General features: G+C 37.2%; 1 protein-coding gene across 1 annotated transcript in view; it reads left to right on the top strand.

Annotated features, from left to right (window-relative positions):
* LOC111987564 (callose synthase 9) overlaps positions 1 to 12,529 on the top strand; it is a 73,830-nt gene that overhangs the window by 36,491 nt on the left and 24,810 nt on the right. Inside the window, exons 33-37 of the mRNA XM_065771160.1 lie at positions 4,735 to 4,869; positions 5,312 to 5,380; positions 5,466 to 5,643; positions 5,806 to 5,920; positions 7,563 to 7,682. Coding sequence (XP_065627232.1) covers positions 4,735 to 4,869; positions 5,312 to 5,380; positions 5,466 to 5,643; positions 5,806 to 5,920; positions 7,563 to 7,682 — 617 coding nt within the window. The remainder of the gene's footprint in view (positions 1 to 4,734; positions 4,870 to 5,311; positions 5,381 to 5,465; positions 5,644 to 5,805; positions 5,921 to 7,562; positions 7,683 to 12,529) is intronic.

Consider the following 12,529-nt stretch of genomic DNA (forward strand, 5'->3'; position numbering starts at 1 on the left):
GGTTTTGGGCGACCCATCTGGTTAGTTTGTGTGTCAAGCAATCCTGCTTCGGTAGCAGACTTCCTTCAAGGAAATCGCTTCAAGCAAAGGCTTTGGATTGACCTGACTTCTTAGAGAGGAAAGCCAGTGAATGAATGAATGAGATCTGTTGAATGAAGAAGTCTTACCTTTTAATCTAACTAAGATATTGATTTGCTTTCAAGATCTATGAGCAAGAGAGATCCCTAAATATCGATTTGAAAAAAGAGATGAATAGATAGGGCGAAGCCAGCTAAAGGAAGGGCTTTGCAAAATAAAGCAGCCACATTGGAAGTATCCGAAGTCTTCTTGCATGGGATGAAGTGAGCCATCTTGGAGAAATGATCCATTACCACCATGATTGAATCACTCTTTCGTTGTGTAGGGAAGGCCAAGAACAAAATCCAGACTAATATATTCCCATGGTTTATTAGGCATTGGAAAGGGTAAATACAAACCTGCATTAGTGGTTGTACCCTTTCCTTTTTGACAATCTTGACACCTTTGAACATGCCGCGCAACATCTTTAGTCATTCCCGGCCAAAAGTAGTATTGTTTAAGGAATTCTAGGGTCTTTGATTTGCCAAAATGCCCCAAATTTTGTTGTTCAATAATTACAAACTCCCTTAGAGAACATTTAGGCACACATAATTTCAGCCCTTCGAATAGAAATCCATCCTTCAACCAAAAGTCAGACTTGGCAGGGGGGGGGGGGGGGTTTCTCTTAGTTTTCTGAAATACCCTATTTATAGACTCCACTCCTTGGTGCTTGTTAAGGTTGAAGTAGTGACTTATTTTATCTAAGTTTGCTAGTTCTTTTGCTAAGCACATACTTTGCACCTAATGGAAGGCCCAAATATTTCAAGGGCAGAGAAGACTGCCCACACCCCAACAGACCAACCAAAGCCTCCAAATTATGCACCCCACCAATAGGTACCAACTCAGATTTCTCCAAATTAATACGAAGCCTTGATACTTCCTCACATCTAGCAAGAATCGCCCTCAAATTAGCAATCTGGGAAGGATCAGCATCACAAAAAGTCGGCATGTCATCTGCAAATAAAAGGTGAGACGCCATCACTGATGGACTGGCAACAGACCAACCAAAGCCTCCAAATTATGCACCCCATCAACAGGTACCAACTCAGATTTTCCCAAATTAATACGAAGCCCTGATACCTCCTCAAATCTAGCAAGAATCGCCCTCAAATTAGCAATCTGGGAAGGATCAGCATCACAAAAAGTCAGCATGTCATTTGCAAATAAAAGGTGAGACACCATCACTGATGGACCGGCCGTACTACCCACAGAAAAGCTTGAGAATTGCCCAGCAAAGGCAGCCACATCCAACATACGACTTAATGCCTCATCACAATATCAAACAACAATGGAGATAATGGATCCCTTTGCCGAATCCCCCTAGAACTTCCAAAGAAATCAGATGGGCTATCATTGATCAGAATGAAAAACTTTACAGTTGAGATGCAATACCTTATCCATTTTCTCCATTTTTCTAAGAAACCACAACGCTGAAGCATATACATCAAAAAATCCAAACTCACATGATCATACGCCTTCTCCACATCCAATTTACACAACACACCTGGAAGTCCTGACTTCAATCTACTATCAATACTTTCAGAAGCAATCAATACAGAATCCAAAATCTGTCTGCCTTTCACAAAAGTATTTTGTGAATCCGAAATAAGCCTATGCGCCACTGTACAAAGCCGATTAGCCAACACCTTAAAAATAATCTTATAAATCCCCCAAACTAAGCTAATAGGCCAAAAGTCCTTGACCTCCACAGCATCCACTTTCTTGGAAATAAGGGCAAGGAACGAAGCATTAAGACTCTTCTCAAACACTGCCTGAGTATGAAAATTGTGGAATACAACTATAATTTCTGTTTTCAAAACACACCAACATGATTGAAAGAATGCCGTGGAAAAACCATCCAGGCCAGGTGCCTTATCACCGTTAAAATCATTGATCACCCCAAACACCTCTTTCTCCTCAAAAGGCCGATCTAGCCAACTTGTATCTTCCACCGAGATACTAGAAAAGTCCACTTCATCTAGGATAGGTCTATGAGCTACATCCTCAAAATAAAGCTACCTATAGAACTAAGAGATACAGTCTGCTATAGCTGCTGGGTCCGAAGATAACTCCCCATCCGCTATAAGCCTATCAATAGTATTAACCCTCCTATGAGAATTAGTTATATGATGGAAGAATTTGGTATTCCTATCTCCTTCTCTAATACAACCCGATCTTCAACATTTCCAAAAACCTCCACATTCCATTTTTTCAAATCGTTTTTCAAGAGTTTCAATTTATCAGCCAAAACAAAACTCGGAGCTCTTAGGACATTATAAGATTCCCACCAAGATCGCACCCTCTCCACGAAACCCTCATTTTTAAGCCACATATTCTTAAATCTAAACGGCCTCTTACCTCTCTAAAAAGAACCACCCTCAAGAGCAATCGGGAAGTGATCAGATAACAGCCTAGGCATGCGTCGTTGAGAGACAGATGGAAACTTGTCCTCCCAATCTGCAGAAAATAAAAATCTGTCCAACCTAGCCTTTGAAGCAACGTCACGAGAATTAGGCCAAGTGAAAGATTCCCCTTGAAGTGGAATATCATTGAGGCCTTTCTCATAAATAAAATAGGAAAAGTCCCGCATAGTAGCAATAAAAGAGGTAGAACCAAAGCGCTCAGAAGGGAATCTTACCACAGTAAAGTCACCACCCACACATCGTGGAACATTCCACCAACTGCTCAATCCAAATAATTCCTCCCATAAGAACCTTCTGTCTCTCAAAGAATTAGGACCATATACGCCAGTAAACGCCCATACAAACTGGTCGGACACAGTTATAAACTTACAAGAAACCGAAAATCGCCCCACTACTTCCTCAACTTTATTCACCACGTGTATCCCACATCAAAAGCACCCCTCCAGAAGCTCCACAAGAGCCTAGATAAGACCAATCAACATGTTGACCACCCCACAAATTGCGAATCACAGCTCCAGTTATTAACTCCATTTTAGTTTCTTGAAGACAAATAACATCTGGCCCCATGTCCTAACTAGATATTGAAAGTTAATACTTTTTCCATCCTAATATGAGTATTTTTTTTCTCCGTCTGTCCTGAATATTGCACCTGTCCTTGAAATAAATTATTCTCTTGGATTATCAAGATGTAAGGGTAATTTTGGAGGAATTATAGTATATTAAAAATTTGTGGTGTCAGTACAATTGATGTAGGAAAATGGTGAAAAGGAAATCCACTTTAGAAAGCCAAGTCGCATAGAGAAAAGAAAGAATGAAATAGCTCTTTACGAGACATGCTCCTAGAATAATACCTTGTAGGTAGAGATTTTTTGGATTCAAATTCAACTAGTTACAATAAGAGTAGCCTTGCTTATGTATAGTTACATAAGCAAGCTGCAGTTGATGGAGGGAAATCGTGAAAAGGAAAGCCACTTTAGAAAGCTAAGTTGCTTGGAAAAAAAGAAAGAATGAACTAGCCTTTAAGAGACAGACTCTTGTAATAATACCTTGTAGGTAGAGATTTCTTGGATTCAAATTCAACTAGTTACAATGAGGGCAGCCTTGCCTATTTATTGTTACATAAGCAAGCTGCTGAGTTAGTTACAAGAACCTACAATGTGGTTGCAAATTGATTGGCCTAAGCCTAACAAACTTCTCTAACTAACTAATAGGTAGGCTATTGCACTGATCAACTAACAATCTTATCAACTAACTAACTTTCTGTTGTAAGTAAAAGGAACTACATATCATACAACATAAGAACTAATAAAAAGGTACTTATCAACTAACTTTCCTTCAAATTTGTTTCCGCTTCAGGAAAAAGATAATGAAAGTTAATACTTTTTCCATCCTAAAACGAGTGTTTTTTTTTTCTCCCCTTGTCCCAAATATTTCACCTATCCTTAAAATGAATTATTCTCTTGTATTATCAAAATATAAGGGTAATTTTGGAAGAACTATATTATAATCCAAAAATTTGTGGTGTCATGACAGTTGATGGAGGAAATGGTGAAAAAGAAAGCCACTTTAGAAAGCTAAGTTGCTTAGAGAAAATAAAGAATTAACTAGCTCTTCAAGAGACACACTCTTCAAATAATACCTCATAGGTAGAGATTTCTTGGTTTCAAATTTGACTAGTTACAATGAGAGCAGCCTTGCTTATTTATAGTTACATAAGCAAGCTGCTGAGTTAGTTACAAGAACCTACCGTGTGGCTGCCATGTGATTGGCCTAAGCCTTACAAACTTCTCTAACTAATTGATGGCTGTTGCACTTATCAACTAACTAGCTTTATGTTACAAGTAAAAGAAACTACTTATCATACAGCTTAAGCACTAGTAAACAGCTAGCTTTAAAAATGGATTGCATCAACAGTTAATGCTTGTTGAAAACCATGCCTTTGCAAAGAAGGAACTCATTTGGGAATGGAGTTAGTTGTTGTACTGCACCTATTAGAAATTTTCGTAGTACTGCAACCATATTTCCTGTCTGCTAAATATTGAAATCGCATTATTTTTTATTTAAATTCTGTGTGTTGTAACTTGGGGTGCTACCTAGAATATGGAACTAATTCCTTATGGCCCTTAATTTTTTTTTTATTGCACTGCTTTGATCCTCTAGCTTAAATATTAACAGTAATCATATTTCGATACAGATGAATGGAGGAACTTTCTTGCTCGAATTGGTTGGGATGAAAATACGCCGGACTCTGCTATTTGGGATAGTCCTAATGAGACCCTTGAACTTCGATTTTGGGCCTCCTACAGGGGACAAACATTGGCCAGAACTGGTAGATGATTCTTTTTTCCCCCCGGTTCTCTCTCTCTCTCTCTGCAATATTCTTTTGTTTAATCTTGAAAATTGTCTCCCTGCCATATTATATGTTTGTTTCACATTAATTTCTTGTGTTGAATTCTGGGACAAGTATCAGTTTTGGTGGAGAGAACAATTTCTTCATGGGTATTTGGTGCATGAAGCCTTTTTATATTTAAAAAAAAAAAATGCAAATAATGTATTATGTTGTAATTGATTGGGGCAAGCATTTGAATGCTCTGAGCTGCGTAAATGTTAGTAGTTTGTTTGTTTGATATATTCAGGACATTTCTTGGTTTCTACATGTTATCTAAATGAGTGTTGGATTCTTGTATCTTTTACTCCAATATATGTATGCATGTTTTTCCCAATCCATTGATAGCTTTCTACTAAAGTTTTAAATGATTTGTGTTTTGCAGTTCGTGGGATGATGTACTATAGAAAAGCTCTTATGCTACAGACTTATTTAGAAAGGACAACTCCCGAAGGTTAGAGGCTAATATCTATTTTCTTATTTCTTGTTCTGTTCTATCCTGCATGCTCAGTTATCTCATCATGTATTGGCAATATCAGATTTGGAGGCTGCAGTTTCTAGTAATGATGCAACTGAAACTCAAGGTTTTGAGCTATCTCCTGAAGCACGGGCTCAGGCAGATCTTAAGTTTACATATGTTGTTACATGTCAAATATATGGAAAACAGAAAGAGGAACAAAAACCTGAGGCTGCTGATATTGCATTGCTTATGCAAAGGTGACTTTTTCCTTATGCAAAGAAAAGAAACCTGGATTCTCTTGAATTTGTTTTTGATATGTTAGTCTTCAAAATCTTGATTGTAATAGTTTTATCTGCTGGAAAATGCTTTAGATAATTACTCTCTAGATATCTGATTTCATTTTTTCTTTTGTATGTTAGGAATGAAGCTCTTCGAGTTGCTTTTATCGATTTTGTTGAAACTTCAAAAGACGGAAAAGCGCACACAGAATTCTACTCAAAGCTTGTGAAGGCTGACATCAATGGGCAAGATAAGGTTCAGTCACCCGTTCCTTTATCCATTAATGTTTGCGCTGGCTATTAGCCATTAGCCATTTCTGGTTTCAGTTAGTGTTTACTGATGGGCTTTTTGTAGATAAAACTAGATGTGGACACTCCTGCATGCGTGTCGTCATTGTGTTCTAAGAGAATTATTTATTTATTTATTTTTATTAAAATTAAAAATCTTTGATTTTATCCATGTTTTTATATATTTTGAATTTTGATAATTAGTTATTTATTTTGAAAACCTAAAATATACCTAAAGATATATATATCAATTAATTGTAGTATTTCTACTGTTTTGTGTCCTAAGTTTTCAAGAATTATCTTGTACCATGTTTTGTTTTTTAACATCTAAATAGGACTAAAACAAAGTACATGGAATGTAAGTTTGGTAAAAGTAGAAACAAAGATAATTCATAAATATGGAGAAATTGAAGAGGATATTAATCATAGGATAAGAGCATGGTGGATGCAGTGAAAAAGTGCATGAGTGTTGCGATCATAGAATACCTATTAAGTTAATAGGAAAATTTTATAAGACTAGTTAAACTCTATGGCATTGAATGTTGGGCTGTTAGAAGGGAACATGCTCATGAAGAGACTGTAGGTGAAATGGGAATGTTATGATGGATATGTGGATAGACTAGGAAAGATTGGATTCAAAATGATGAAATTTGCATAAAGAAAGGGATGACCTTTATTGATGAAAAGATAAGGGACAGTCACTTGAGATGGTTTGGTCATAAGTAGAGGAGTGCAATCAATGTCTCAGTGAGGAAGAATGAATTGATTCAAGTTGAGGAAACAAACAAAGGTAGAGGAAAAACTACAAAAATTGTTATGACCTTTATAATTACTCACTTTACTAATGTTATTTTAGTTTTTCCCACCTTTTTTTTTTTTTTTTTTTTTTTTACCTATTAAAAAGAAAGGAGGAAAACCAAAATAACATTAGTAGAATTAGTAAAAAAGGCCAGAACTTTGGATAGGATAGGACGGAAAATAATACATTTGGTTGCTTCTGACTAGTTTGTTTAGGATTCATAGTTGATCTCAAAATTTTGGGACTGAGGTTTGGTTGTTGTTGTTGTACGATTAGAAAATTTTGTTTTGATCTTTTTACCTCAAATTCATTTTTGTAATTACTCCCCCCCACCTCCCCACTCTTTTTTTTTTTTTTTGTTTTTTTTCTCCAGTCTCCCCCTTGGGTAGGGTGGCTTTGGGTCGACTTGCAATTCCTTTGTTGATTGATAATCTGAATTATCCATCCATTTAAGACCAATGATACAATTATTGTGTTGATGAAAAAGGATAGATGACGTAAATTTACTCAATTCAGTTAAATCGAAGGTTTTTGTCAATTTTTCTGATACCTCAGAGTATTCGGTGCATATGTTCTCTTGAAATTTTAGTGTAACATTTCCACCCCCACGATGTTTACCAAAACTCTTGTCAAAGATGTAATATTGTTGAACTTATTGTTTAAGTACCTAAGTTTTGCTTTTATGAGTTTATCTTTTTCCTAGTCTTGAATAAATTTAAAGTTCTAAATTGACCTACCTGTTTCTCCTCTTATTGATGTTACTTTATTTTTCTGATGACCCTTTTTTATGTTTGCTTTTCTCATTTTGTAGGAGATATACTCCATAAAATTGCCTGGAAATCCAAAACTTGGTGAAGGAAAACCGGAGAACCAAAACCATGCAATCATATTTACTCGTGGAAATGCAGTTCAGACAATTGACATGAATCAGGTGATTAATTGGTTGTATCCCTTTAAAATTTGGTCAATTAAATTAAGAAGGAATATGGAAAAAGTTTATTGTAGGAGTCTCATGTTACAAGTGGATTGAAAAGATGAGTTTTATTTGTTTCTCAATACATACCTGAAAATGAAATTGCAGGTAGATAACTGACATGGTTAACTATGCTAGTTTTAATAAATAATTGTATATATAGCTGCCTTTGATTTTCTGACATGCTTCATCCTGTCTTTTGATTTTCAATTAGGGTTTGGTTGGGTTGAAAAAAAAAACCCCTATACCTGACCCATGCACATCTCTATATGTATATTACTCATATTTGAGAGAAGAGCTGTTATGCCACTAAGGTCAGCAGTCAGCTAGTGGAGAACTTTCCTCTATTTTGTTTCTCTTGGAAGATTTATGATGCTTTGAAGTTGTTATCACTTTTATGTTAAATTTACCATGCTAAGCAGGGCTCATGACCTGCAGGGCCTGCTAAGAGTTCGATCTTGCACATTTTTGAGATTATGGTCAACACGCCTCCCACATTTTTACTCCACTTCAACTCTTCTACAGAATAGTATTACTGTCGTAATAGATTAATTGCAAAGATATATAGTTAATCCAGAGCCATGTTGATATAACTACAAGTGGGGTCCAAGGGGATATATTTGTTACATCTGTGACCTTTACTTTTTTGAGGGATGCAACCACAGATGTTACATCTAACTTTTATTTATTCATACACCGGCAAGTGTGTTCGATGATGTACCATAAATCTCTCTTGCACAAATTGGAATGAGCTCACTTGTTGATTTTGTGTTGAGTGTATTATATGCCATGTGGATCCAGTTTTTAGCAGAGATATAAAACACAAATACTGTTTTGAAGTTTTCACAGATAGTTATCTGACTATACTACCAATACCTTAAGGAACTGTCTTCCAAAACACTTGATCTGAAACGAGGCTCATGGAGGACAAATTAGGGATTTGCCTACTATTAGTTGTGGTGGGTTTAGGGTGAGGAAAGAAGAAGAATTAGAGAGAAATAAGCTATGAAGCACGGGTGCGTTTTCGGATTCGGGTACGGGTGCAGGTGCAGGTGTGGGACTTGGCAAGTTTTGAAAAAGTTGGGAGCGATTAAAAAATTATTAAAAATCTTTTTATTTATATTTTCTATATATTTTTACTATTAAAATATTCTTAAAAATTACCATGGCCAGTTAGTAGTATTTTTACTATTAAAATATTTTTACTATGGCACGTTAAAAGCAAAATGTACAGCCAAAGCCCATGAACAATCAACAAAGCTAACCTGTTAGTAGTAAATTATCTCAACAGTACTTTCTCAACACAGTCACATTCTGTTGTTTCCCTTTGCCTTCATGTGATTCTGATTTTTGTAGAGTCCGACAGCGGCAATGCTTCATTTTCAACCCTTTGAACTTTTCTTCATCTCCTTCTCACTTATCTTCACCTTAGTAATTTCTTCTTCTTATTCACAACCAAACGATGTGCAAGCGCTTTTATCTTTTATTCACAACCAAACAATTTTGGCCTTTTTAGGCTTATTAGTTTAGTGAGCAGTGTGTATAAGTTGCTATCTAAAGTGTTGGCTAATAGATTGAGGACAGTGTTGGATAAACTCATTTGGAGTCTCAAAATTCTTTTGTAGGTGGTAGATAGATTTTAGACTTAGTGCTTATAGCAAATGAATGCCTAGATAGTAGATTGAAATGTTAGATTCCAGGGGTGGTGTGTAAGTTAGACATTGAGAAAGCCTATGATCATGTAAGTTGGGATACTTTGTTCTATTTGCTAGGAAGGATGGGCTTTGGGGGTCGATGGAGAAGTTGGGTAAAGGCTTGTGTAACTATTGTTTGTTTCTCAGTCTTGGTTAATGGTTCTCCTGCTTGTTTTGGTAGTTCTAAAGGCCTTAGACAGGGTGATCTGTTGTCTCCCCTTCTTTTTGTTTTGATCATAGAGGTTTTAATTTAGATTGACAGTGGTCTTATTCAGAGTTTTCATGTGGGACCTATTAGCTCTACTGGCATTCGTATTTGTCATCTTTTATTTGCTGATGTCACCATTCCTTTCTGTGATGCTACTAGGGAGCAGTTGCTATCCATTAGACTGGTTTTGACTTGTTTTTAAGCTTTTACTGGTTTGAAGGTGAATGTGGGGAAAAGTGAAATTGTCCCTATTGGGGAGGTGAGCAACGTTCACAATTTGGCTGACATTCTTCATTGTAGTGGGCAGTTTGCCCATGATTTATTTTGGAATGCCTTTGGGTACCTCGTATAAGGCAGCCTCTATTTGGAATCCGATTTTAGAGAGGATGGAGAAGAAGTTGGTAGGCTTTATTTGTCAAAGGGTGGCAGACTCACCTTGTTGAAAAGTACATTGTCGAGCCTCTTGACCTATTATCTTTCCCTTTTTACTGTTCCTAAAGCTGTGGCAATGAGATTGGAACGTGTTCAAAGAAATTTTTTGTGGGGTTCTTCAGCTAAGTGTTTCAAATACCTTTTGGTGGTTTGGGAAAAAGTTTGCTTACCTCGTGAGATGGGTGGGTTGGGAATTTGAAATTTGGTGTTGTTTAATCAGGCTCTATTGGGAAATTGGCTTTGGAGATATGGACGTGAAACTAGGGGTGTGCAGAAAACCCACCGACTCGCCAAACCCGACCCGACCCGTCGGGTTGAGTCAGTTTTTAAGGCTTGGTGGGTTGGGTTGGGTTGGGTCACAAATTTTTTTTTTTTAATAACGGGTTGGGTTGGGCGTGAGTCATAAAATTACAAACCTGTCAAATTCGACCCGACCTGACCCACTCATATTAATATATATTTAAAATATATTATAAATTTAATAATTTTTTTTTAAAAAAATCAGTTGTAAATTTAATATATAACTAATAATAATATCTGGGTAGCACCGACGCGGCTCCAGAGGAGCCGCACCGGAGTCGGACTCGGCCGGACTCGGCGACGCGGCAGGGACGCCGCTGACCGCGAGTCCGTGCCGCGTCGGGACGCGTCCGGCCACGTGGCAGCGCCGACTCGCGCGACGCGGCGCGAACCGGCCGACTCGGGCCGACTCGGGCCGTATCGGCCGTATCGGCCGATTCGGCCGATTCCGAAATTTTCGATTCCGGCGGAAATTTAAAAAAAAAAAAAAAAAAGAAGGTGCGAAACGCACCGTTTCAACTAACCTAAAATCAGACTCGCCCAACTAACCTAAAATCAGTCGTCCCTCACTGCCTAATCTCTCTTTCTCTCTGTGCTCTCCGCCCTCATCTCTCTTCATCTCTGTGCTCCACTGCTCTCCGCGGCCGCGCACAGCTCCGCCTCCAGCTTTCACTCTCTGCCGCGTTCTTCCTTCAGGTGTGTTATTTATTTTCTTTACTTATCTTTTAGTCTCTATTTCTCTCTTCTCTGAGCTGTGTTTATTGTGTTTGTGTGTTTGTTTTTTAACCCGATTTCGTCCCTCTCTGTTGTGTTTGATTGTGAATCTTAGTTTGCTATTCTACTTATTATGAAATTTTAGCAATGACTTGTTGCACTTGTTAGTAAATAATGAATTAATGATAGGTGTGTTGATGATTGTTTAGATACTCATTTTGTGTGTATTTTGGAAATGATTTTGGGATTTGTGTGTATTGCTAATTTTTATTCTACTTATAAATTATGTAAAAAACAAGTGCATTTTCTTAATTTTTCTAATAAATATATTAAATATAAATATATTTTTATATTAAAATATAAATAAATATTTTTTAATAATTTTTTAATCGCCGAGTCCCGCCGCACCCGCACCCACCTTTTTCAAAAATTGCCGAGTCCCGCACCCCACCCAGCACCCGCACCCGAGTCCCGAAACGCACCGTGCTTCCTAGAATAATATTATATACTATGAGTTTATATATAATATATTATATATATATATATAAAATATATATACTAATAATAATATATTTAATAAATTTAATAATAATAAATAATAAAAATTTGTCAAACCTATGGATTCAACCCGACCCATGTGGGTTGGGTTGGGTTGAACTTATATGATGGGTTGGGTTGGGTTGAATTTTTTTTGACCCACCATGGTGGGTTGGGTCGAAAAATCCCTTCAACCCAACTCAGCTCGACCCATGCACACCCCTACGTGAAACTACTCATTTATGGCGGAGGGGTATAGCCATGAAATATGGAGAGGAGAAAGGGGGTTGGAGCACTAGAGTTTGTAGAAAGGCTCATGGTTATGGTTTATGGAGAAGTATTAGTGACGGGTGGGAAAGTATTTCTAGGCATGCGTCTTTTGTGGTGCAGGATGGTTCTCGTATTCTTTTTTGGCATGATAAGTGGATTGGGGATAATTCTCTCAAATCTCTTTATCCTTAGCTATTTGTGTTTTCAGCCAATAAGGAAGCTTATATTTCTGAAGTGTTAAGTCTTTGGTTGGTGATAATGATAGAGTATGGAGTCTAAGATTTTATAGGGAATTTAATGATTGGGAGTTGGCGGCTTCCTATTCCCTTCTTCACTTCCTTCAATCTCGAATTCTTAGGGGTGGAGGTAGTGACAAACTTTCTTGGTGGCTTAATGGAAGTGGGAAGTTTGATGTTCAATCTTTTTGTCATAAGATTCGAAATGCAACTCTTCTTTCCCTTGGAAAGGCATTTGGAAAGTAAAGGTTCCTAAAAGGGTGGTGTTCTTTATGTGGACAACTGTTCATGGTCAGATCCTTATTTTGGATAATTCTCTATCTTCACAGTAAGTTTGAGAAATCTTTGAACGCTACTTTCATAGCATTAATTCCTAAGAAGAATGATGCTTCCGATATTCGAGATCTCAGGCCT

The sequence above is a fragment of the Quercus suber genome, unplaced genomic scaffold, assembly GCF_002906115.3.
Source record: "Quercus suber isolate HL8 unplaced genomic scaffold, Cork oak 2.0 scaffold_40, whole genome shotgun sequence".
NCBI lineage: Eukaryota > Viridiplantae > Streptophyta > Magnoliopsida > Fagales > Fagaceae > Quercus > Quercus suber.